Source organism: Solanum dulcamara, chromosome 11 (genome assembly GCF_947179165.1).
Source record: "Solanum dulcamara chromosome 11, daSolDulc1.2, whole genome shotgun sequence".
In the NCBI taxonomy this organism is placed as follows: Eukaryota; Viridiplantae; Streptophyta; class Magnoliopsida; order Solanales; family Solanaceae; genus Solanum; species Solanum dulcamara.
The window spans coordinates 56,938,398-56,963,521 of record NC_077247.1 but is presented as its reverse complement, the minus strand read 5'-3'; the positions used below and the strand labels follow the sequence as shown (position 1 = coordinate 56,963,521).

The 25,124-nt window shown below is 31.9% G+C and overlaps 3 protein-coding genes across 4 annotated transcripts; all 3 read left to right on the top strand.

The window, feature by feature from the left end:
* Window positions 1-2,811: 2,811 nt before the first annotated feature.
* On the top strand, window positions 2,812-5,316 carry LOC129875256 (probable indole-3-acetic acid-amido synthetase GH3.1). Its single transcript, XM_055950709.1, has 3 exons — window positions 2,812-3,175; window positions 3,323-3,424; window positions 3,678-5,316. The coding sequence occupies exons 1-3, from the start codon at window positions 2,856-2,858 to the stop codon at window positions 5,053-5,055; spliced, it is 1,800 nt and encodes a 599-aa protein (XP_055806684.1). The 5' UTR covers window positions 2,812-2,855; the 3' UTR covers window positions 5,056-5,316.
* Window positions 5,317-10,508: 5,192 nt separating this feature from the next.
* LOC129873283 (E3 ubiquitin-protein ligase APD1) lies at window positions 10,509-12,843 on the top strand. Of its 2 annotated transcripts, XM_055948348.1 has the most exons (5): window positions 10,509-10,699; window positions 11,663-11,797; window positions 11,876-11,945; window positions 12,047-12,344; window positions 12,459-12,843. In XM_055948348.1, the coding sequence occupies exons 2-5, from the start codon at window positions 11,717-11,719 to the stop codon at window positions 12,535-12,537; spliced, it is 528 nt and encodes a 175-aa protein (XP_055804323.1). In that variant the 5' UTR covers window positions 10,509-10,699; window positions 11,663-11,716; the 3' UTR covers window positions 12,538-12,843. The 2 variants fall into 2 exon arrangements, with proteins under 2 accessions (XP_055804323.1, XP_055804322.1); XM_055948347.1 differs by lacking the exon at window positions 10,509-10,699 and having other exon boundaries at window positions 11,491-11,797.
* Window positions 12,844-18,796: 5,953 nt separating this feature from the next.
* LOC129872919 (metal transporter Nramp3-like) lies at window positions 18,797-22,759 on the top strand. The gene is made up of 4 exons (XM_055947872.1): window positions 18,797-19,515; window positions 20,262-20,398; window positions 20,519-21,171; window positions 22,103-22,759. Exons 1-4 carry the CDS (start codon window positions 18,989-18,991, stop codon window positions 22,316-22,318), a joined length of 1,533 nt encoding a protein of 510 aa, XP_055803847.1. The 5' UTR covers window positions 18,797-18,988; the 3' UTR covers window positions 22,319-22,759.
* Window positions 22,760-25,124: the final 2,365 nt, after the last annotated feature.

Sequence of the window (25,124 nt, the reverse complement as noted above, 5' to 3'; positions counted from 1 at the left end):
AAACCATAACTGAAGAAACATAAACATTATTCATAAAGTTGGTTTCTCCCATTTCAGAAATTCTTAACACACACGAGATTGTCATCTTTATGTTGATTTGACCGTTCGAAACAGTATGAAAGACGAGATTGCCTTTATCACCAATAATTGTGAGTTTAAATTATATACACCGTCAATTTTGTTTTAGATATTATTAGATTACTCAATGAATATGTATATGTTAACAGAGACGGATTCATGATTTTAAATTATCTGAGTGCCACATTGCTATGACCAATAACCTATGGCAAAACCTTCAACGTACAGCAAGATAATACTTAATATTTATTAGCAAATTTGCATAACAATATTTAGACTTGTTCTATTGATTTAGTTAAAATTTTACTTACAAAAAGTCTAGAATTCTAAACACCACAAGACTCATTATTTCTAAAACTGCCATGTGTCAACATAGATCTGCCCTGTATGTTAATCTATCCTCAAAAGGTAGGATTTATAACGTTGACAATTAGACAGATTACCTACTATAATCATAAAAATAACCTTCTATTAACAAGAACATATATAATTTGTACTCTTGATTGAATTGCACCCATAACTCCCAAATTGGACTTGATTTCACGGTATTATTAAAAATACACTTAGAATTGTGAATATCACGACTAGAAAGCATTCTACCAAAATCGTGTAACATAAACACCAAGAAACATGATATAATCGCACGCGCGCGCACACACAAAAAGAAAAAGATTTAAAAAAGGGTTAACTGCCCGATTTGAAAAAATGTGTGATCGTCCCCTACCTGATTTGTTCTTATCTAAAAACAAACTGATTCTTCAGCATATTGCATTCTTTTACTAATATATTTATATGGGTCCTCTCGTGATGTCAAGAATTTTGGTTTATGCTCAAAACAGTTTCTTTTCAGAAATGATCTCAGAAAAGAAATGAGATTTGAATTTTGGTCTAACTCAACTTCAAAAGCTAGCTTACGAGATAAAAATTGCACGAGTTTATATAAGAAGATCACTCCATCTTTTTTTATCTGATCTGATGTGGGACTCTTCAATTCCTTCTTCACCCTTAGGACTAAACATCTAGAGCATGGATAATTTAATATCCAGGTCCAATAGCGGTACATAATAATTAGTATGAAAGTCTGATATCATGTAAAGAAATAAATTAAGAGTCTAACTCAACCCAAAAATCTAGTTAATAAAGAAAGAATTGTCCAAGTCCATGAAAAAAATTACTCATCATTCAATATGATACTCTTCAACAATCTCACAATTATCGATTATATATTTAAACGAATGGAAAAAAAATAAAGTGCATATTGAAATTCGTGTTAAACTATGGAGTAATAAAAATAGAATAATTTTTTTTATTACATCTAGAGTGGGTAAAGAAAAACTGATTGCTATACTACTAATAAGTAATAAGGTTTGAACCTTTCACTTCAACAATGGAAAATAAAAAACTCACCAAATGAGTTAGCGGGTTAGGTTTCAGAATTTTTTTCATAAACCATATTAAAATCGCCGCAACTGATGGTAGTAATTCAAAAATGAAACACAACCCACGTTAAAATATGAAAAAAGTTCCACAGAAGCCCTAGTTAAAACAAATCATACTGTAAAAACAAAATAAATTATATTAATCAAACATTTACAATTAATTAATTCACCAATATGACGAGAAAATAAATAAAGAAAATTGTAGTTACAGCTACTACGAGTGTCAAATGGATGGATTGGACCAAATTTTGAATTGTCAAAATATGTTGAATTAATAAATAAACAGATTATCCATTCGCCCAAAAGTTACTTGAGATAAAATGGATGAAAATCTAATCATAATTTAATCCACCCAATTCTTAATAAATTTTAAATACTTCATTTATTTTTTTGTAATTAAGTACCTAATCAACTTTCTCCCCTTGTATTCTGACTCTCCCTAAATACTTTTAAGCAAAATTTATCATGGGACAATCTCAATTGTATATCTATCCAAATCTTAATGAATTAAACGGATCATGATTTTATGGACTAATTTTGTACATGTATTATATTATAGCAGACAAGAAATTGACTAGGCGATGAAAACTATGGCAGGGGCATCCTGGTAGAACTTAGATGGCCGGGGTGCTATACTAGTAGACAATTAGCAAAAGAACAATGCAGGAATTCTAGTGATAACCCCGAGGATGTTCATGTGATTGCTGCACAAATATATTCTTTTGCGCACTGATTAATTATCTTTACATAATATATTATCATAATAACCCCATCAATTTCTTTAATCTCCTGACAGTTCTAACAAAAAAATAGATAATTTAACGGTTAGTTAAGTGGTAATGAATTAATTAATATTAGCTCCTAAGAAATAGGTTTTCTTTAATTTCAGTTGAACAGTGAAATTTGCTCCTTCGCCGGCAGCCTATATTTGTCCGTGACCAACAAACTCACCAGAAAAGACAAAAGAACCCTAGCTGGACTTTGCTGACCTGTCAAACATAATGGGTCCACAAGTTCTGACTTGAGCAGACAAATGTCGTTTTCTGGGGTCCACATGTTCCCTTTTCCGTAGACTGTAAACCCGACAAAAAATATTGCAAAGTCGATGCACGGCAATGCTTCGTCCAAGTCCATGCCTAAAATTACCAAGATTTTTATTTACTATGTCTTCCACGTGTACATGCTTAGGTGGACGATGACGTGGTAAATATAGAAGATTAAAACCCTCCTTTTACTATAAATAGGTTCCCTTCCTCAGCAACCAAACCACACAATTGAAATTAAAAACAAGTTCTGAGAATTATTCTGCTTTATATTTCCTACTTTCACTTTTTAATTATGGCTATTAATTCTGGTCTTCCATCTCCTCTTGGTCCTCTGGCATGTGAAAAAGATGTCAAAGTCCTTCAATTTATAGAAGACATGACGAAAAATACTGATCCAGTACAAGAGAATGTATTGGCTGAAATACTAACTCGAAATGCCAATACTGAGTACCTCCAAAGATTCAACGTTGTTGGTGCTATTGATCGCGAAACGTTCAAGTCTAAGGTCCCCGTTGTCACATACGAGGATCTTAAACCTGATATTGATCGTATTGCTAATGGTGATCGTTCTCCAATCTTCTCATCTCACCCTATCTCCGAATTCCTTACCAGGTCCGATTTCACACAATATGTCTTGCATATACTTGTTAAAATTAGTAGAACTATACTTGTTTAATTTGAGGTACGTAATTATTAATAGTTACTACTAATTTGTATAATATCATATTGATGAAATCATGTTGTTTTGGTTATATATAGTTCGGGGACGTCTGCCGGAGAGAGAAAACTGATGCCCACGATTGCGGATGAGCTAGAACGCAGACAGAAACTTTACAACCTTCTCCAGCCTGTGATGAATCTGTAAGTGATCTACCCCTATGGTTAGTATGCTATAACATGCATAAATCTTTTATTTATGAAATGTTTCTTACATCGAATTTGTCTAGCAAAATCCAGACTATATTCGATGTAGAAAAAAATTGTAAAATATAACTCCTATTAAAGGAACTTTTTATCTTTCTGAAATAATTAACATTAGCCTTATGGCGAAAAGTACTGAAAAATTGTAACTGCTAAAAGATTAATTTTGGGTTTTTCATGGACTGTTAAACAGGTATGTGCCTGGTCTGGACAAGGGGAAGGGATTGTACTTTCTGTTTATCAAGGCAGAAACCAAGACGCCGGGTGGCCTCGTTGCACGTCCAGTCCTAACAAGTTACTACAAGAGTGAACAATTCAAGACAAGGCCATACGATCCTTACAATGTTTATACAAGCCCCAACGAAGCCATTCTCTGTGTCGATTCTTTCCAAAGCATGTATTCTCAAATGCTTTGTGGCCTTCTCATGAGAGAAGAAGTCCTACGAGTTGGCGCTGTTTTTGCCTCTGGCTTACTCCGTGCCATCCGTTTTCTTCAACTTAACTGGAAGCAATTGTCTCAGGATATCGCGTCTGGAACTCTTTACTCTAGAGTTTCAGACCCGTCTATCAGAAATTGCATTTCCGAAATACTCAAACCAAATCCTGAACTTGCTGAGCTTATTGTTAAGGAATGTGAAGGCGAAAATTGGGAAGGAATCATTACTAGAATTTGGCCAAACACAAAGTACCTTGATGTGATAGTCACAGGTGCAATGGCTCAATATATACCTACTTTGGATTATTATAGTGGGAGTCTACCTAAGGTGTGTACAATGTACGCATCATCCGAATGTTATTTTGGACTAAATTTAAAACCAATGTGTAAGCCTTCTGATGTTTGTTACACCATCATGCCAAATATGGGTTACTTTGAATTCATCCCTCATGACTCGGTCACCCCGGTTCAAATCTCTCGTGATTCACCCCCACATCTCGTGGACCTTGCTGACGTGGAAATCGGAAAAGAATACGAGCTCGTGATCACAACTTATGCCGGACTATGCCGTTACCGAGTTGGTGACATACTTCAAGTCACCGGTTTTTACAACTCGGCGCCTCAGTTCAAATTCGTCAGGCGAAAAAACGTGCTGTTGAGCATTGACGCTGATAAAACCGATGAGTCCGAATTACAAACTGCGATTGAAAATGCGACAACACTGTTGCGCCCATATGATACTAATTTGGTTGAGTACACAAGTTTTGCTGATACTAATACAATTCCGGGGCATTACGTTATTTACTGGGAGTTACTTGTAAAGGACCCGGCAAACCCGCCGAGTCAACAAGTGTTGAATCAGTGCTGCCTCGCTATGGAAGAATCGTTGAACTCGGTGTACAGGCAGTGTCGCGTGGCGGATAATTCAATCGGGCCACTGGAGATTAGAGTTGTGAAAAATGGTACATTTGAGGAGCTGATGGATTATGCAATTTCGAGAGGTGCATCCATTAATCAGTATAAGGCACCAAGGTGTGTCAATTTTACTCCTATTGTGGAACTTTTGGACTCCAGGGTGATTTCGGTGCATTTCAGTCCAACTGCTCCTCACTGGACCCCAGAACGACGACGTTGAAGACAAGTCAAGTGATTTTAATTATCAAGCTTAGTAGTCTTGTTAGTGTGGGAAATAAAAAATGTTCGGACAGTGGACCAAAAAAAAAAAAGGAATTAGTACTATAATTCTTCGTCTCTGTCTGATCACTTTAATTTGCTTTTTTTTGTATCTGATCTGCTGTTGGATGTTGAATATGTTCTTTGCTGATGTAAAGAGTCGTTAATTAGTATATGTAATTAATTATATTATATATGGATGTTTTGCTTGTTGTGATTTGAATCCTGATGCATATATGTTTTGCTTTTCTTTTTTTATTTTAAAAATTTATGGCTTACCAATAGGCAGCAGGTCTTTACGTGCATGGATTTTATTGCACCTGGTGTATATTCTTTCCCGATTCTTTCTTTAAATCCCCTTTTTCTTATAAAAATTAACAAGCTTTGCTAGTCTTTAATTTGCAAATTGTCAGTCCAGATTAGGATTTCTTCTTAAATTAGTATAGAGGCTAGTGAAGATGAGTTAATTAATTAATTGATACTTGTATCATGTTAGGTTACATATATTCTAACAGGCTTTGGCAGTACATCATGAAACTTTTAGTTTATGGATGTCTCTGCTTGTATGAGTCCCCTGATGCCCAATACAAGCTGGCCACTGGCAAGACTAACGTCAGCACCATGCAGTACTATATATTTTGAAAACCACCACAAATTACTATTTTAGTATTCCTATGGTGTCAAGTTTTTATAATTACAAATAATTTAATTTTTAATTTTTTTTATTCTTGATAAATGATTTATAGACCCATAAATAGTTAATATTTATTTTAGACAATGAATTTCAAAAAACATTACTCATTTCATAAATTTTGTGTCAAATTATCGCATAAGTTACAAGTTACGACGGTGGAGTATTTACTTTATCGCATTTTCTTTTTCTCGTGTTCCATTTCATTCTTCTTTTTGTCCTCTTTGCGTCTTTTGTTCAAACTTCAGAGTGGATGAAATTCAGTCAAAAAGAGATGGCGGTCAGTAATAATAATATCTAAAATTATGAGTCAATTAACAAGTATCTGAGAATGGTCGGTTTGCTCATATGATGATTTTTCTACTTTAAGCATTCAATAATTTGACTTTTTGAAGTGACTTTGCAATATTGTGTTTATTTTATTTCTGGTTTTAGCTATATAGAGAGGCTGTTTGGACTGATTTATAAGTTGTTTTTAATTTTTTTTGAGTATTTAGTTGGCCAATTTAAAGTTATTTTGGGCTTAAAATAAGTCTCAATAAATAGTTGGGTTTATTTGAATGAACTTATTTTAAACAGTTTATAAGTTGAAAACAGCTTATAAGTCAAAAAAAGAAGTTGATCTACACCTATTTTAGGCTAATAATTATTAAGTTACTTGAAATCGCGTCACAGAGTGTACTTAATTCATATATAGATGCAACGCATGATAATATAAGCAATTTATACCTTTACCATTTTGGTACATTGGTCTGCCGTTAATGCATCTTCCTTAAAACGTGATAAGAGAAATAGTAGATACAGTTTCAATATTTTACTATCCGTAACTACAGTTTGAGTTTACTATATATTGTATCAGTTGTATTTTTCAGTGATTTTTACGAAAAAATACAAATACAAATTAACAGATTTGAGTAAATAGCGGATGTGATCTTTCAAATTTGCTCATAGTCATAGGCCCAATTGATAATGAGAGCGTCCATTCATAGTGGGCCGCGCCTCGGAGGCTGTATTTTGAAAGAAGATGACTAATGGGCTGTCTAACTTAGCTGGGCCATATGGCATCCTTCAAAATTCAAGGTAATCTTTTCGATTATCGGACCTTGAAGGTATTATGTTTTATTTTTCAAAAAAGAAAGGAGAAACTATCTAATTACACAAATATTCTTTATCATATTTACTAATTCTCTCTATAATTTAATATATTTACATTTTATATAACTAATTATTTCATACCAGATTCCAGGTCAAATATATCTAGATACATATTTTTTGCTACTAGATACACTAGAATAGGGAGAGAGGTGAGCTAGAATAGGAGGGAGGCAAGAGAAATTGGTCTATATATTCTAGATACATGTGAATCACATCAGATATACACTAGATACATGTATCCGGATGTATCTGGTGCAAATCTCATGTATCTGAATACCAGATGTGTAAGCGAGATGGGAGGAGGCAAGTAAGATTTATCTTTATATTCCAGATACATACGAATTCACTTGATTATAATGTATCTAGAACAAATTACACATAATTTTGACCTCATATATTCTGAGATACATGTATGGCGAGCAAAATTTATCTTTGTTTCGAGAAACATGCAAATTCTTTTGGATACAATGTATTTAGAATAAATTACATCTAATTTTGACTTCATATATCGTGAGATACATGTATCTGGACGTATTTGGATGCACCGAAATCTAGTAAGATTAAAATTCTATAAACTAACGTGTATTTAAGTAATTATCTTCTAGACTAGTGGAATTTGCGTAAGTTACACAAAAAAAATTGCATGAAAGAGGGTGGGTATTTTTGTCAATCAAGTTAGATTGCCTTTTATTAAGCCAATATAACCACTTCATTTAGAGTTTTAGACACTTGATTTGGCTGTGCTTAATAATTTTTCTTTTTGAAAGAAATAAGGAGTGCTATAATGTTTTCAAATTTTGATACAAATGAAGTTCTCTTGCCTGTTTATTTTGTGATCAAAATTCTGTCCAGGGAGTATATTTGATTTAATTGCAATTACAAGAATTGTTACATATATGTACTCCCTCTATCGCAAAATACATACCATGTTTAGTTTTCAATAGTCAATTTAATTAATTATGCGAGTTAAATGTTTTGAGTCAATGACTTAAAAACAACTTATGAAAACATGTATGTCACTTTAGCCTCTCATGTTTTGCTCGATGAGTTTAGATAATTTCTTTAGCAACATAACTCTCACAAGCATCTCCTTGAAATATTAGGTTTGAGTCGTTAACTTATAAACGAATGTCTCAAATGAACATATAATATCTTGTAATGTTAACTCAACGAGTAATTATAACATGTCAAATGAAATTAAGAAAAGGAAAAAACTTAAATTAATAGTTAAAACAATTTAATAACTCTATAAACGTATAGAAGGGTGGCACATACGCTTTTACCCATCCATTTAAATATGTTGCTTTTAAGTTTTAATTTGTTGACTAACGGATATACTATTAGTAGAACAAATATCTCTCTTGTCTACACCTCGTCTCCTCGTATTAGTGGTTCATTTTTTCCTTTTACTGGTTCCTTAAGAAATCATAAAATAAAAAGAATAGTTTTACTATATTTTTTTGGGAACTTTTCAATTTATTTGCACTTTCAAAAATAATTAGTTATAAGGATTAAAAGATAATGTTAATTAATTAATTCTCTCTTATTTTATAAGTTGACAAATCATTTGGGAAATTATTATTTTAAACCAATTATTTTTAGAGTCAAGACAACTATAATAGACGACGGGGAGTATTTAATTAGGCATTTTTCTTTGAATTAAGTTTCCTTGGGACCTATATTTTATTTATTACATTAATAAATCATTTTCTAAACAGTTGAAGAATGCTTTGCGTGAAAGCTAACTAACTGATCAGCTAATCATGATGGGCACCATCATTAGTGATGTGCCCTATCAACTTCTGTCCAAGGTGTTAAATACTTTTCATTTTTCAATTGTCAATAAATTAAACAGAAAGTAAAATCGCAGAAAATAAATTTTATATATTATTTGATATGGTATTATATAATAAGATTATTTTTTTACAGATATCTATTTTTACTTTTTCATCATTTCATGAGATTTATTTTTCTTAAAATGATTTCTCCATGTTCTAGAGTTCCTTTTTCTTTTAAACACACATAGACACATAACATTTTTTAACGTTTTCTTACAGAATTTTTTTCTGAAGATGACTTCCTGCAACTTACTAAACATCAAACGAAGCTGTAGTTGTACGAAGAAAAAAATGTCTGAAACAATTGAAAATGTATGATTCAATTTAATATATACATGACACATATCTTCATTTACATTATTATCATAAAATTATATTAACTATTCACATTCATGCCTTAGTTTATCACTTGAACATGTTCGATTAGTATCTTTAGGTGTAGGCAACAAGTGCAGGTAAATTTTTACAGTATTAATCCAACTGCAAACTTATTAACCAAAATATAACATAACAGCCCAATTTAAGTTAATATTAAAATTAAGAACTTTCAAAAATAACAAAGAATTGAAATATAATTAGACTAAAAAATTGAGGCCCTCCATATAAATATCATAATCCATTAATTACGGGTGGTGGAGTGGGACCATTTCTATTGTTTTTTTTTCTTTGTTGTTGTTGTTGCACGAAAAGGAGAATGGAACATGTCTGCCTTTTTGTTCTAGCTTGGAATTATTGATTGGACTAATCCAAATGGAGTTATATTATTAAGGAGAAGTGCTTATTACGAACAATTAAAAAAAATGGTCAAAACTAAAACTTCGTGGTGTAATTGATTTGTTGCAAAAGGGTGGGGGACAAAATAGGATGGTCCAATATCGATATTTACTTCTTAGCTTAGGAACAAGCTAGGAGTTGGGTTGATTTTTCTATACAACATACAAGATTTCGTCGTTTTATATTTGCAAAAGAACTGAAAATTGTGATTTTAATTTCATAATAGAAGATGGATTATTTTAATTATCTCTCAGCGTTAGTTATACACTGCTCTATAAACATCCAATCATTATTAATCATTATTGAATCAATCGATATCCTATGAATTGAATAATAAATTAATATATTTAAAACCAATTAATCGATATCTTATGAATTAAAAAATTGATATATTTTAAAACTAATTACTAATAAATTAAATTGTTCAACACAATTATCTACCTAACTCTAATCAATAGATCCAACCCCCCGTCTCCCCCTTAAAATATGTACTGACAATTTTCAGGAAGGACATGTAGTTAGGGGTACGACTCAAAAGTCAAAAATATTAAACTAAGTTTTCCACCTAAATGGTAGACATTATCGGAATATTATTTTGATTAAATAATTACTCTGTTTAGAGGAGGAGTGCATTTCTTCTTCGAAGCTGATGTAAAGGAATAATCCCAAAGAAAAGCAATATTACATGTGCTTGTGTTTCTTCCTGCCTTATAATTTTTTATTTTTTTATGTTTGAATTTACGAAAAATCTTATAGTGAAAGTAAATCATTCCTAAAAAAATAAAATTTGTGCCTAATATACTCAATATCAAGATATCTAATCCACACAAGTCAGAACTCGAATTGATTCTGGCTAGTAACGGTCTATTGACAGGGACATATTATCTACCATTCCTAATTATAAAGCCTCTTCTTCTAAGTAACGTGTGCTTGCAAGTTCGCCATTTTGCTGCTTTTTTTCTTTCTTTCTGGATCGATTGTGAGTGGAGCCATATCATTTTATTTATAAAAAAAAATCCAACTCAGAAGAAACCTTTTCTTCTTTGGATTCTTTATAGTATTTCCAAGTGGAGTTGTTTGTTTCTCTTCTTTGGCTCTATACATTGATTTCCTCAGAAGAAATTAAACTTGGATCTGTTTTCTTCCATGTAAGCGAAGTTTCCTACTTTTAACTTAATTTTATGCCTTTTTCTTGATTAAGGGAAAAAATTTGGGCGATACAATTCCTTTCCTTGGATTATTTGTTTTGTGTGAATCTAGTTGTGCAGTTTCCTCGGTTTTATTTTACTTGCACCTATACTAAAATTTAAAGTTTTCTTTTTATTACTCTATTTTAATAATTGAAAAAGAGTCATTTTTATTTTTGTACTTTTAGAAAAGGGTTATATTTATCCTTACTCATACTTTTTTAATATATTTGTCTTTACAATCCAACTTTAGAAACTGTTAAGTGTCATGTCCCCCTCTTTTATCATCTTACGTGGCACTTACGTGACATGAATATTTATTTAGTTTACTTATAATTTCCTCTTAATTTAATTATTATATTCAACTCAATATTATATCCACCCATTTAATCCATAAAATTCACTCCTAATACCCTTAATTTAATGGAAATTGTGTCAAGCCAGGTTAAGTAAAATAAAGAATACATGTTGTGAGTACTCTCTCCTTTAATTTTGATTCGTTCACTTTAGACTTTGCAGGTATTTTAAAAAATAATAATGCCTATATTATTAAGTTTTGGATAATGAATTAAGAAATAAGTAATTACTATTAAAAATAAAATATGAAAAAATAATTATTTTTTTCTTGATACGTTAAAAATGACAAATAAAAATAAAAATTTCTATTTTTAATAATCAAAAAAAAAAAAATTAAAAGTAAGAGAGTACCTCCCTTTTGCTTTCCACTTTAAATAGTGCAAACTTAGACTGTGAAAGTGAAAATAAAGAAGGCACATAATTCTATATAATTACAAACTTTCATCAATGTCATCGAAGAATTAATATTTCCGTAATCTCTACGAAAGCTTCAACAGTAGTTCTCTTCTTTTCTTTTTTTCAAATGATGCCTTGAGTAACACCTCTCAATCAATATATTCGATCCAGATAGGGGCAAATTAAATTGCAGTTCATCCTGGCAAAAGCAGAACTTTAAAGAAGATGTCTTCCAATCAAGTACTAGTACCAGGTCCAATTCAACTCAATTTCAGTCAATACCACATCCTGGTCTCCTCAAGCCAGGTAATTGTCGATTATTTTATATAAAAGCTTGAATTGAGAGAGAGCAACTCTTTCATCGAATTTGCTGAAATGTCACAGGAAGATGAAGATCAACGACAGGCTGCATTAGAGTACTTTCTTAATGTGGCCGTTTACTCCTCTGTTATCCGTAAGTTTCAATAGTCTCTTGTGCAAGACACAAAAATCATGGGCGTAATTGATGTTACTGTATGAAATTGACATTTCTAGTTTGATTGTTTATTTAACCAGTGGTGTTGCTGATGGTTGTGGCGTTGCTAATCAAATTACTTGGAGTTTGTGATGGGGAAATGGCAAGAAATGACGATACTATACGAAGAGAGACGGACAGATTAATATCGAAAGCGAGTGCTTCTTTGACATACGGAACGTGTGATGAAGATGATTTGGAATCGGGAAATTGCAGTCGTTCTAGTTCATCAGATGATTTGTATGATGAAAACATATGCATAGTTTGCTATGACAAGAAACGAAATTGCTTCTTTATTCCTTGTGGCCATTGTGCTACTTGTCACTCATGTGCCAAGAGGTAAAATATACCGAGCATTTAAGTTATAAGCATCGTCAATATAAAAACTTAAACTACATTATTTAACTGATTTATACATTATTTGAAGTGGGGATTGTTTTTGTTGATATGCAGGATTACAGAGGAAGAAAATAAGAACTGCCCAATTTGCCGGAGAGTAATTCGGAGAGTAAGAAGAGTGCTGCTTGCATAAACTCACTATTTCCCTCATGTAAATGTTGCACTTGAATCTTTCTAATTCGACGATGGTAATATTAGTATACTACTTTTTTATTTTTACAGCAAGTTGTTGACTTGCAATTTGACAGGATTAGGTAAAATATGATGTAACATGCTTGTTTGTGTGTACTAATTACTAAGTGGCGAGTGCCATTTGGAAAAGTTGTAAAAATAGTTGTATAATAGGAAGAGGTAATGCCCACAACTAGGGGCATGTACAGTGACTTTGATTCGTTATTTCAATTTTCAATTATTATTATTATTACTATATCAAATTAAATCGGTATGATTCAATATATTTAAGTTTAGTTTCAGTATTTGTAAATCAACAATTATAGTTTATTTGGCATCTGACTTATATGTAATCATATTACTAATAGATAATTATGATTGTAGCTTTTCAAGAAATATTTCAATTATATTCAAAAGAAAGTATAAGTAATTAATTACTTTCGCTAATCAATTACACCAAAAAAGAAATTTCAATCAAAATAAAGTAATTAAAAATTTTAATATTTAAATAATTAGTCACGTACTAATGTACTCTGTTTATAAACTTGTTACTTGTTAGTACTATATTAATATATATAATATAAATTGTATATGTAAATATATATATATGTTTTGGTATTCATCATTTATAAAATAAATCATTATAAATACTGAATACCAAAATATATATAACATATTATTAAAATCGCGGCTACAAATTTTCATTTCGGTATCCATTGTACCATGCCTCCCTTATCCACAACACATTACATTTGTTCTACTGCAATGTTGGACATGCCTTTATTGGCATACAAGCTGTTAATATGGGCCTGAATACTGGCTATTTAAGCCCTTGAAGATTTTTCATCTTATGGGCCTTTGAAACTCTTTGACCCAAAAGTAACTGGAAAAAAAATTGAGAAAATTTCATAAATAGTTAAGTGATGAAATATAATTAGCCTTCTTAGCCACAATTCGCCTAATTACGTTTCATAGCCATAGTTTCAGTTGCTATATCAATTTTTATTTTTATATCTTGCTGCATTTTAAATAATTTATACAAATTTGCTTTAGAGATTTGTATATATGCCCCTAAATTTCTTTTGTATACAAATACAAAATTTTAGAGATTTGCATATGAACCCTCAAATTCGTTTTGTATACAAATATTTAGAAATTTATATATGAGCCCCCAAATTTGATAAACATACATGAGCCCCCAAATTAGAAAGAGTCCCCCAAAATTAAAGATTTTTATATGAGCCCCACAATATACAAATATAAAGATAATATATTTAGCTATTTAATCTAAGCCTCAACAGTAAGTGGTTATTATTTTAGACAATAGCTACGACAAGTAATTATGATTTGATGTTTTCTGCTCCAAGAATTTTTTTCTTCTAATTTAATGAGGAGGGATTGATATAAATATTACATAATTGGCACGCACATAGCCAAAAAAACAAATAAGCAAATTATAGATCTAAAAATATGAAAAATTATCTAAATACATAATTTATTTTATCATATTTTTAAAAACTTTCTATCATTTGAAAAAATTATAAAAATTTCCACTCTTCTATTCTCGGATACATTACGCGATGTATCGAACGAATACATTATTTTACGTGATGTATCGGGATGTCAGATGCATCAATTTAGGCGATGTATAGACCAAATACATTACTTTATGCGATGTATCAATCGAATACATCACTTTACGTGATGTATCGGTACTTTTGGGAATGTATGCGGATTCCACCAAATTTAAGGGATTTTTATAATTTGAAAAAGAATAGAGATAAAATGTAATTAACTCTTAACACGAGATTTATGTAATCCTTTCTTTGTGAACCTATTTGCATATTCACCTCTTTTCTCATTTTTCAAATTCGCTACAACTTTGATTTTTGCTCCAACAAGATCTTACATGTGATGAACTTGAAATTTTAGATGAGGAATCTTCGGAATCGAAATCATTAGCCCGAATTTTATCAATAGTTTTTTTAGAAAACTTCTCTTACCCATTAATTTATAGTAATTTTTATCTAAATTCCATAATGATTCTTCCCAATTACACTTTATTTTTACTCTTTTAAAATTATCCGAAATCTCTTTTTTTTGGTCACTTTCGGATACATCATACATCGCATAAAGTGATGTATCTGACTTCCTGATACATCAAAAGTGATGAATTCAATCTATACATCGCGTACAGTGATGTATCAGAGAATAGGAGATAGTGGAAATTTTTGTAATTTTTTCAAATGATAGAAAATTTTAGAGAATATGTTAAAATAAGTTGTGTATTTAGATAATTTTTCTTAATTTATAAGCAAAATCACACAAGAAATGTATTAAATCATCGGTCATGAAATACTCATTTCGCAACACTAACTGAAAACCTAATTTTAAAGGTAAAATATGGCAGATAAAAATAGGGAAGGTATTTTGGGACTCCAATGGAGAGAATATAGAAAGAAAGAGGAGAGAGAAAAATTAAAATCTATTAATTTATGTTTTAAGGAAGTAGGTAGAAATTTGTGGGCTACAAATTTTGCCAAAACTTTAAACATGACTATTTGATACCAACTTCTGACTAATGGACTACAACATGCCAACTAATATGGTACTCATCATAATAGAATATGCACTTAACTTATTCACTGTGAATAGATAAAAGTGGATGGAGGGAGTATTTGGAACTTGTTACAGCATGCTATTGAAGTTTCAATTTAGAAGTGAAACATCACACGAGAATAAAGCTGCTGACAAAGCATTTGTCTGTACTGATCTAAAAGAAAATAGAAATGCTTTAACACGCATCCATACAAAAGAGTAAAAAAGAAGAATAAAAAGAGATGCTCACATGTACTTTAATTGAGTGGTACGTATTAACTAGTAGATTATTTACTTAGTGCTACAACGTCCATTTCAACCTTTAATAATTAATATCTTCTTAGTTACTCTTCTTTTGAATTTATTTCTTTTTTAAATTTATCTCAAATCAAAAATAAATAAATAAATTGAAACTGAAAAAGTACTTTTTAATGGCCCAACTTGATATTTAAGGAACGTGAAAGCATTTGAAATTTGACAAAAAATAAAATAAGGAACAAAAAGAATCCACGTAGCGTAGTAGCCAGCAAATTAGAATAGCACTGAAAAAGCAGGCATGATTCGTACGTGAAGCGTAGTGAGAAAAGAATATATATTTGGATGGACCATTGCAACTTTCTACTTAGTTTATCCCATACTCTTCTCGTTTATTTTATTTGTCCATTATTCAAAGATAGCTTTTTACTTTTATTCATAAATTTTATATTTAAAAAAAATGATGTTTCACATTTAGTATTAATTAATTAATTTTCAAATTTTAATACTAAATATCTATTAATATGATTATTATGATAAAATATTTATTTTAATTATAATTTTATAAGATGCGTATAAAATTTAAAATAAATAAGTAAAAATAAACGAATGAAAATATATATAATTACGTTAGTGGAATTAGGATTCTTCTTTAATGGTAGAGCCACAGTTTGTATGTGATAGCCCACAAAAGAGGGGCTAAGCTAAGCCTATGTGAATAACCTTTTTTGCCCATTTTCAGTTAATGTGTGCTAATATAGATGGGTTATCTTGTGAAATAAAACATCAATATGGAAGTAAGTAGCAGCATTGCACAGTAGCTGGTCAATGGAATTAAGAGAATATTTTGTTGGTGTTCTAGTCCCAGTGTGACCTTGCTTGACCAACTCATGAGGATTCACCCCTCCACCCTATAATATTCCTTGCAGACACCAGCTTCTCACGTTTCCTTAAAGCAAATGCTCAAATAGTCAATCAGTTGTTACGCCATCAAAAATGATTTTTATTGATAATTAATTAATTTAATTTTTTGTTAATTATTTTTTTTAGAGATAGTTATTAGTGATAATTATATTTTAACACTTTTTAAATGTTGGTAAAGCTTAACTAATATTAATAAAGACTTTAACATTCTTAGTTAATAACATAGTATGAATATTTATAATTGCTTAAAACTACTAGTATTTTTTTTTTACTGTGCAAGGACAAATAACACGAATTTAAACTAAAAGTTGATGCAACAATTGGTCTTTTTTTCTTTTAAATTTTGTCACAGCGCCAAAAAGCTTCAGGCACTATTTTGGGGGGAAAGAATCTTGATGGAACAGATAAATTTCTTACGCATCCCAATTAAATCCAAATAATTGAAAATAATCATAAGAAAAAGCAAAAAAAAAAGAAAAAGAAGTTCAACATCGTTTAGGTAGCCTCTGATGCAGGCCTACTCGAACGTGAGTAGAATAATAATGCACAGGCGCCTATAGGTGATGGCTGCTGTGTGATAGTGTGGACATGATAGTGACTTATAGTTGTGAAAAGCAGCATGAACCAGCACTAGCTACGAATTAGGATCACGATATGTATACATTATAAACTAAGGGATTGAGAAATTTTAGGATTAAAATGTGCTTTTCATGCCTTGCACTAGACTTAACAATTGTTTCTTCAATTCTTTAGCAAAACATTTGGCGTTGGAGAGACAGGAAATGATGAGAGCAGGTTTAAAATAGTTTCTTAAATATTTATTCAACAATTTTGGTTCTTTTAATTTGACAAAAGAACAGTTTTAGTCCAGACAAATATTTACTAAACTTTATGGGGAAGTTTTTTTAATCATAAACATCAAGAAAATCATATCGGCACTAAACACTAGAAAGATATATAGAAAATTAGAAAGAAATTACACTTTAGAAAGTTGCATACTTTAGAAATAACTAATAAATAAAAAAAATACAAAAATTACACCTCTAAATGTAAATTTCCACTAATCTTTTTAATATTTGATGAATGCGTAAAGTGTTACTCCTTTTATTTTAATTTATGCAAAAATATTTGCAATACTGGGTCAAACATTTAATTATGACTATCATTTGGATTATATATTCAATTTTTTTTAATGATTCAAAATATTTTTTAAAAAGTGAGAAAATTTTAATCAAAGGGAAATTCTTTCTCAAACAAAAACATCTTCATTGGGAGACGGAGGGAGTAATTTTTAGCAAATTCAAACGACCAAATTCTTAATACATAGTTAAAAGGATTATTTTAAACATATCCGAGAGAGCACTTTGTTATTTTCTCGTTGGCGAGCACTTCAATTTGTTGCATAATCTGTTTTATTAGTGCTCAGAGAATCTCTAATAAAAACAACAAACAACTTGAAACCCAAAGGCAATGTCCGATGGGGGTGAATGCGGGGAGTTTGTCGCGTAACGGAAGCGGAGAAGCTTGAGCAGCCACGATAGTGACACACGCTTGCCTTATTGCGGCACACACTCGCACTTGGCGACGCCAGACTCGGCTTCCCCGTAGTTTCCTTATTTTGTCCCTGCCTACTCAAAACTCACCCATTTCTAATCTCTTTATATTGAGTGACGCGTGAATATCTTGTTTTGGCAAATCAAATCAAGTTTTGGAATTTTGGAATGACAGGGGGACATATTATTGGAGGAGGATGATTGGTGAAGACAAAAAAATGGTTCCTTTCGAAGAGGCTAATGTACAGTCAATCGTTGTCTGGATGGATTGAACATTTAAAAAAATTTAATATATTATTTATATATTATATTAAATAATTTCTTAAACATAATTAATAGCTATTGAGTTCTGTCAAATTAGTAACTTTATATAATTATATTGTATAGATGACCACATATCTCATTTAGTCATGGAGTTAGAATTTTAATTAAGAAATTTAAAATTTTAGTATATACATATAAAAAATTATGTTAACTGTTTATAAATAATATAATTGTTAATAAAAGAGGTTCAGATGAATCCATGACCATAAGCTGGCCGCCTCTGGTCTCATCAACACACCCACTGAATTATCTTTTCAACCTTGCATCATACTTTTTGTTTTCGTGGATTCAGCTTGTGCCGAAAGAGATGAATATATTTAATTATGAATAATTTGTCTGTTATAAAATTAGAATGTTAGAGAAGATGATTGTAGTTTGAACTGTGTTACTCATCTTTATAGTAAGTAATTTGTTCTTTCCTAATCTACTTAAGTGGATAAATACAAACAATTATTTAAATAATATATTGAACAAGAAAATTAAATAGGATTACCCATGTATAGATTTGGCTTTATGTTGTATTTCAATTTTAGCTAAATTGACACCAGTTCAAAAGGGCAAAAAAGAAAAAAGCAAAAGGTAGCGTGATGATATTTGTCACAGCGTCTTATCGTCTGAAAAGAAAAAACGAGAAAAGATAAATACTTCACTATAAAGACCATCACTTCCTTACAGACCGAACCCACCCGTAACTTTTAACCGCAAAATCTTCTTCACCCGTTTCTCTTTTCTTCTCTGCTGTGTAATAAAAATAAATAAATGCTTCCACATGATGATGAACAACACCAGCGATTACTCGATTCCAACGAGGAAGAATCAGCCTATGAATTTTCCGACAAAGTCCATATTATCGGAGTCGACGAAGAACCCGATGATGAAGATTTCACCAAAGCTCCTCCTTTTTCCTGGAAAAAGCTATGGTCTTTTACTGGGCCGGGTTTCTTGATGAGTATAGCCTTTTTGGATCCGGGTAATCTTGAAGGAGATCTTCAGGCAGGGGCTATCGCTGGGTATTCTCTGTTATGGCTACTCTTTTGGGCTACGGCTATGGGACTACTTGTTCAGCTTTTAGCGGCTCGTTTGGGAGTGGCTACCTCTAGACATTTGGCTGAGCTTTGTAGGGATGAGTATCCTAAATGGGCTAGATTGCTTTTGTGGATCATGACTGAATTGGCTCTAATTGGGGCTGATATTCAGGAGGTTATTGGAAGTGCTATTGCTATAAAGATTTTGAGTCGAGGGTTCTTGCCTCTCTGGTCTGGTGTCGTCATCACTGCTCTCGATTGGTATTTTCTTTTTCTTCTATTTTCTTATCCTTTTTCGAATTATTATTTTTTAGGACATTTGAAAGCTTTGATTTTTAACATATTCAGTATAATAGTACTCCCCCCGTTTGAATTTAAATGTTTTAGTTCGACTGAGCATGGTGTTTAAGAAATAAAACAAGGATTTTAGAATATTGTGGTACCTAAACTTATCATAGTTAGAATGTTGGAATTGAAAGCCTTACTAAACGTAGAAAGAGACGCTCTTTTGTGAACCGCTGAAAAGGAAAGTAAAATACTTAAATTGGGGACAAAGAGAACTGTTCATTTCAGATTTTGATTAACGAGTCTTTTCATTCAGTAACTTCTTGTATATCCTCGAATAATGGAGAAGTAGAGGACAGAAGAGAAGAAATGGTTATACTTTTGTTGGGTCAAATAGTTAAATAGTGATGCACAATAGTATAGTATTCAATTTTTTAATAATGGTCCATGAAATGGATAAAGATGATTCAATAGCTGACCTAATTAGTTTGGATTGAAGTATAGTTGAATGGTTGACCTTTTTTAAATAATTGTCTCCATCCAAGGTTGCATTCTATATTATCAAGACTTGGAACCATGTGTGTCTCCTTCGTTTCTTTTTCTTTTATTTAAAAACAGTTTTTCTCTTTTCCTTTGAATAAAGAAGCACAATAGTGATTCAGTTTACTGTTTAATCGCCTATTGAGCTCAAGAACCGCCTTTCCAATCCTTTTCGTATGCAGCTTTGTATTCTTATTTCTTGAGAATTATGGAGTGAGGAAGCTGGAAGCACTCTTTGCCGTCCTTATTGCAGTTATGGCGGTCTCATTTGCGTGGATGTTTGGAGAAACGAAACCTAATGGAGTTGAACTTCTTGTTGGTGAGAAAATGCAGCACAAAATATAATTGCAATATTAATATATGCTACTTTTCAAGTGTCCAAATCATAAACCATTTCTTATGCATGACCTTAAATTCTCCTGATCAATTGTAACTGCAGGTGTGGTGGTTCCAAAACTGAGCTCCAAGACAATAAAGCAGGCAGTGGGAATTGTAGGGTGTGTTATCATGCCTCACAATGTGTTTCTACATTCTGCTCTAGTGCAGTCTAGAGACATTGACAACCGTAAGGTTGGCAGAGTTCGAGAAGCACTTAAATACTACTCCATAGAGTCGACAATTGCCTTGGCAATTTCATTCATTATCAATCTGTTTGTTACAACAGTGTTCGCAAAGTCATTTTATGGTAGTGAAATAGCCAATAGCATTGGCCTAGAAAATGCTGGTCAATATCTTCAGGAAAAGTATGGTGGGGGATCGTTCCCCATCCTTTATATTTGGGCTATTGGATTGTTGGCTGCTGGACAGAGTAGTACTATAACTGGTACTTATGCTGGACAATTTATTATGGGAGGTTTTCTACATATGAGGTTGAAAAAATGGCAGAGAGCGTTAATAACAAGAAGTTGTGCTATCCTCCCAACTCTGATGGTTGCTCTTGCTTTTGACACCTCTGAGAAATCATTAGATGTTCTCAACGAGTGGCTCAATGTTCTTCAGTCTGTCCAAATCCCTTTTGCCCTGATCCCCCTTCTTTGTCTTGTATCCAGAGAAGAAATCATGGGTGTTTTCAAGATTGGCTCTACTGTGAAGGTATGTTCGTATCTTCAAACGCTCTGATTGAGTGAACTGATTTTTTCACAAGTCAGAATTGGATCTATTTCTCATCCTTTTCCTCTTGAACTTGGTTTTATCCACAAAAATTAACAGTCCATCATTTTACAATAGGTCGGGGGTCAGAATATCTTAAATCTGTAAATTATCAAGATCTGTAACTTATTTCGATGCACCATATAGTATATTTTTTCATAAAGAATTTTCTTAAAAGATAAGGAATACTATTAATTAAGTTTCACTTTAAATTTGGATGTGGACAATGGATTGAAGTTAGAGGTGCCTTTTGTCCCACTATTTGATTTGTTCTTTAAATGGTGCATTTCTCCACTGAAGTTGCGATATGCACAAGCTTTTTCAGTTTGTATGAAATCTAAATACTCTTTGACCCAGACAGAATCTGTTGGTATATTTGTTGAGAATTATGTGGTGTTTTAGATCTTAGGACTTGGAGCACCTTCTTCTTTCTATTATTTATCTAATTGTGTCCTGTCTTTTTGCTAACCTTAATAGAGTATCAGCAAAGTACATTAAGATGTGGGAATTGTCTGATTCACATCATTTTAGATTTTTACTTGTCTAGGAGATTAAATCTCCTACATTTTATTTTATCTTGATTCGATTGAATGTATAATTTCCGAGGAGCTGCTATGGGCGTAAACGTGCAGTTATGCAGATTGAGACTCTTGCTTATTAATTTTATCAGTTTTCAGAATAGTAGATGAAATATTAGTATATGCCTTGCTCAGATCATACTCTCACATGTTTTGTTAGACATAATCTGACTGGAATTTTCATCGTCTCTTAGAATGGATATTTGTGTTGGGGGAATGTAGTTTCTCTGATCCAACTTTGCATACTTGATGGTTCTCATACTGCTTACATCTAATGTTTCTTCTGTTCCTTTTAGGTGATATCATGGCTAGTTGCTGTGCTGGTTATGCTGATTAATGGCTATCTTTTGATGGACACCTTATCTTCTGCAGTCAGTGGTGTGTTGTTTACATCTGTTGTAATTGCATTTACGGGTGCATACATTGCCTTCATTGTTTACCTCATTTCATGTGGAGTTACCTTCTCCAATTGGTTTGTAAAAAACAAGAGTATCTCGAGCATAGATAATTGATATATGTTATTACCAGAAAGCTGAGATCATGTTGTACCCTTTTAGCCCGTGCTTAAATATTTACACTTTATACAAGCCATTGCTCTATGAAGCATTAAGCTGTAATCAACCAGGCTGACAGTGTGATTGCAGCTCAATTGGGTATTTGTATATCATTGATCAATGGTTACATTTTTTTTTACCAACAAGGAAAAGGAAAAGAATGTACACTAGCCTTTTGGTTTGGACTATGCTGTATGTGTTTGGAGTTGCTGTGATTACATCCCATGTTGTTGGGTATGCTTAACTGAGACAGTGAGTGTAGTTAGTAATTAGTAGCACGTGCATTGGGAAAATTAGTTAGAGCTTGTAATAATTCCTTCTTATTAAATAGGCCAACACTTGTATTGATCCGGCAGTTTTAGATTTTGATGGAAAATAAACACTCCTCTGCTCATCTCACTTTTGATCTCTGGAATTCTGTTTAGGAGTCAAAGATTTTACTTGCCTTTTCCTCCTTGGGGATTTCTTTATTTTCTTGCATTCAATTATGCTCATATCAGGCTGAAGTCCAGAGACTTCTTGGCTTTAAATGCATTACTGGAGGGGCTCTTGAGTTTAAGTTTATGGTCAGCCTACAAAAATGTAATTCCTTCCATTGGGCCAAGAATCAATTGTGGCTGTGTCTAAAAGAAATTTAAGATAAAAACCACTTTAGAATAAGTAAACTTTACCTAAATCCCATAATGGAAAAGTTTAATTACTATACATCCCACATTGTATCAAAATTACCCGATATCCCCTTTTTTTCAACTTTTCTGATACATTAGATTTGTATCTGATACATCAATTATCCAATCAGTAATTAATGAAGATCATCTATTTATGGATATTATCTTAATATAAGGGATGATTGGTATCAAATCAATTAGTGATCTAATTAATGGGATTAATTTGGCCCAAAAAAGAACGGTTGTGCAGTTGAAGATTTAAGCCAAAAAAAAGAGAGCATAAAAACAAACCAATTTCGTTTCCATTTTTTTTCCAGTTTGGGTTATGTATCTGATAGATCAGTTATGTATATGATACATCAATTGTTAAAAAAAACAATTGTTATGTCCATGAAGATTCAAGCCAAAAAACACAGCGTCGTCTCGAATGGAAAAAACAGAGCATCAATTCATACCGAAGTTGATTTCATTTATTTTTCAACTTTTGCTGATACATAGGTTATGTATCTGATACATAACTTTAGCTATATAATAGTTAATGCACATCAGCTATTTATGGATAAAAGATTGGCTCTTTATATCAATTACTGATCTATTAAAGAAGGCGACAGTTATGTAGATGAATTTTGAAGTCAAAAGTCAGAGCATCGAGTACAAGAAAAACAACAGAGCATCAATTCAAAGCAAACTTCGCGTTTCATCAATTAATCGATATGAATATCCCGATACTACTGAGACATTCTGGAGTTTGGCAATCCGATATTACTTATGAACAATACAAAAGTGATGGAATCGTTGTCGGTGACAATGTATCTTACTCAAATTTAAAAGCAGCAATCGCTGCTGAATTGAGTGTGGATGAATCAGAGAAAGAAATTGAAATCCGATACATAGTTGAAGGTAACTCGTCGCCAATATATATTCGTAATGATATGGGTGTTAATCTTTACGTAGAGTTGAAGAAGAAAGAGCCTGGTTTCGTGAATTATCCCCTTTGCATATCAAGCTTTGATATAAAAAGATGTGAGATAAAATCATTCGACAGTACATCTGGAGCAATCGTTTGTGCCGAATCAAATGCGAATGAGTTCCATAATTTTGGTTTAGAAGAATCTGGTAAAGTTGCAAGTTGTTATATAGCAGAATCGGAGTTGACGAACTACATAGATGATACAAATGGTGCGGAAGTGAAGGAGAATCAATTCTATAAGGATAAAGCAACTCTAGTTGATGTAATGGCCAAATACAAAATCAATAATGAATTTAATTTCAAGGTTAAAAGATCCGACAGTAAAAGGTATGCGCATATTCTGCATTTGAAAATTTTGATGTTGTTTAGTATCCAACATTATGTATCAGATACATATTACTGTGTGTATCTGATACATTCTTAAAGTAAAATGATTTTTCATGTCATGATACATCAAAACTACATTTCTGCATCTGGAAATTTTGATGTTGGATAGTATCCAACAGTATGTATCAGATACATATTACTGTGTGTATCTGATACATTCTTAAAGTAAAATGATTTTTCATGTCATGATACATCAAAACTCCATTTCTGCATCTGGAAATTTTGATGTTGGATAGTATCCAACAGTATGTATCAGATACATATTACTGTGTGTATCTGATACATTCTTAAAGTAAAATAATTTTTCATGTCATGATACATCAAAACTCCATTTCTGCATTTGGAAATTTTGATGTTGGATAGTATCCAACAGTATGTATCAGATACATATTACTGTGTGTATCTGATACATTCTTAAAGTAAAATAATTTTTCATGTCATGATACATCAAAACTCCATTTCTGCATTTGGAAATTTTGATGTTGGATAGTATCCAACAGTATGTATCAGATACATATTACTGTATGTATCTGATACATTCTTAAAATAAAATAATTTTTCATGTCATGATACATCAAAACTACATTCCTGTAACTCAGTTAAAAAATGATAATAATGCTGTCAGTATGTATCAGGTTCATAATACTCTATGTATCAGATGTTTTTTTAACAATACATACAAAGAAGCATGTATCAAGTACATGGGTTGACACACTTCCTATCAGTATGTCACTGTATT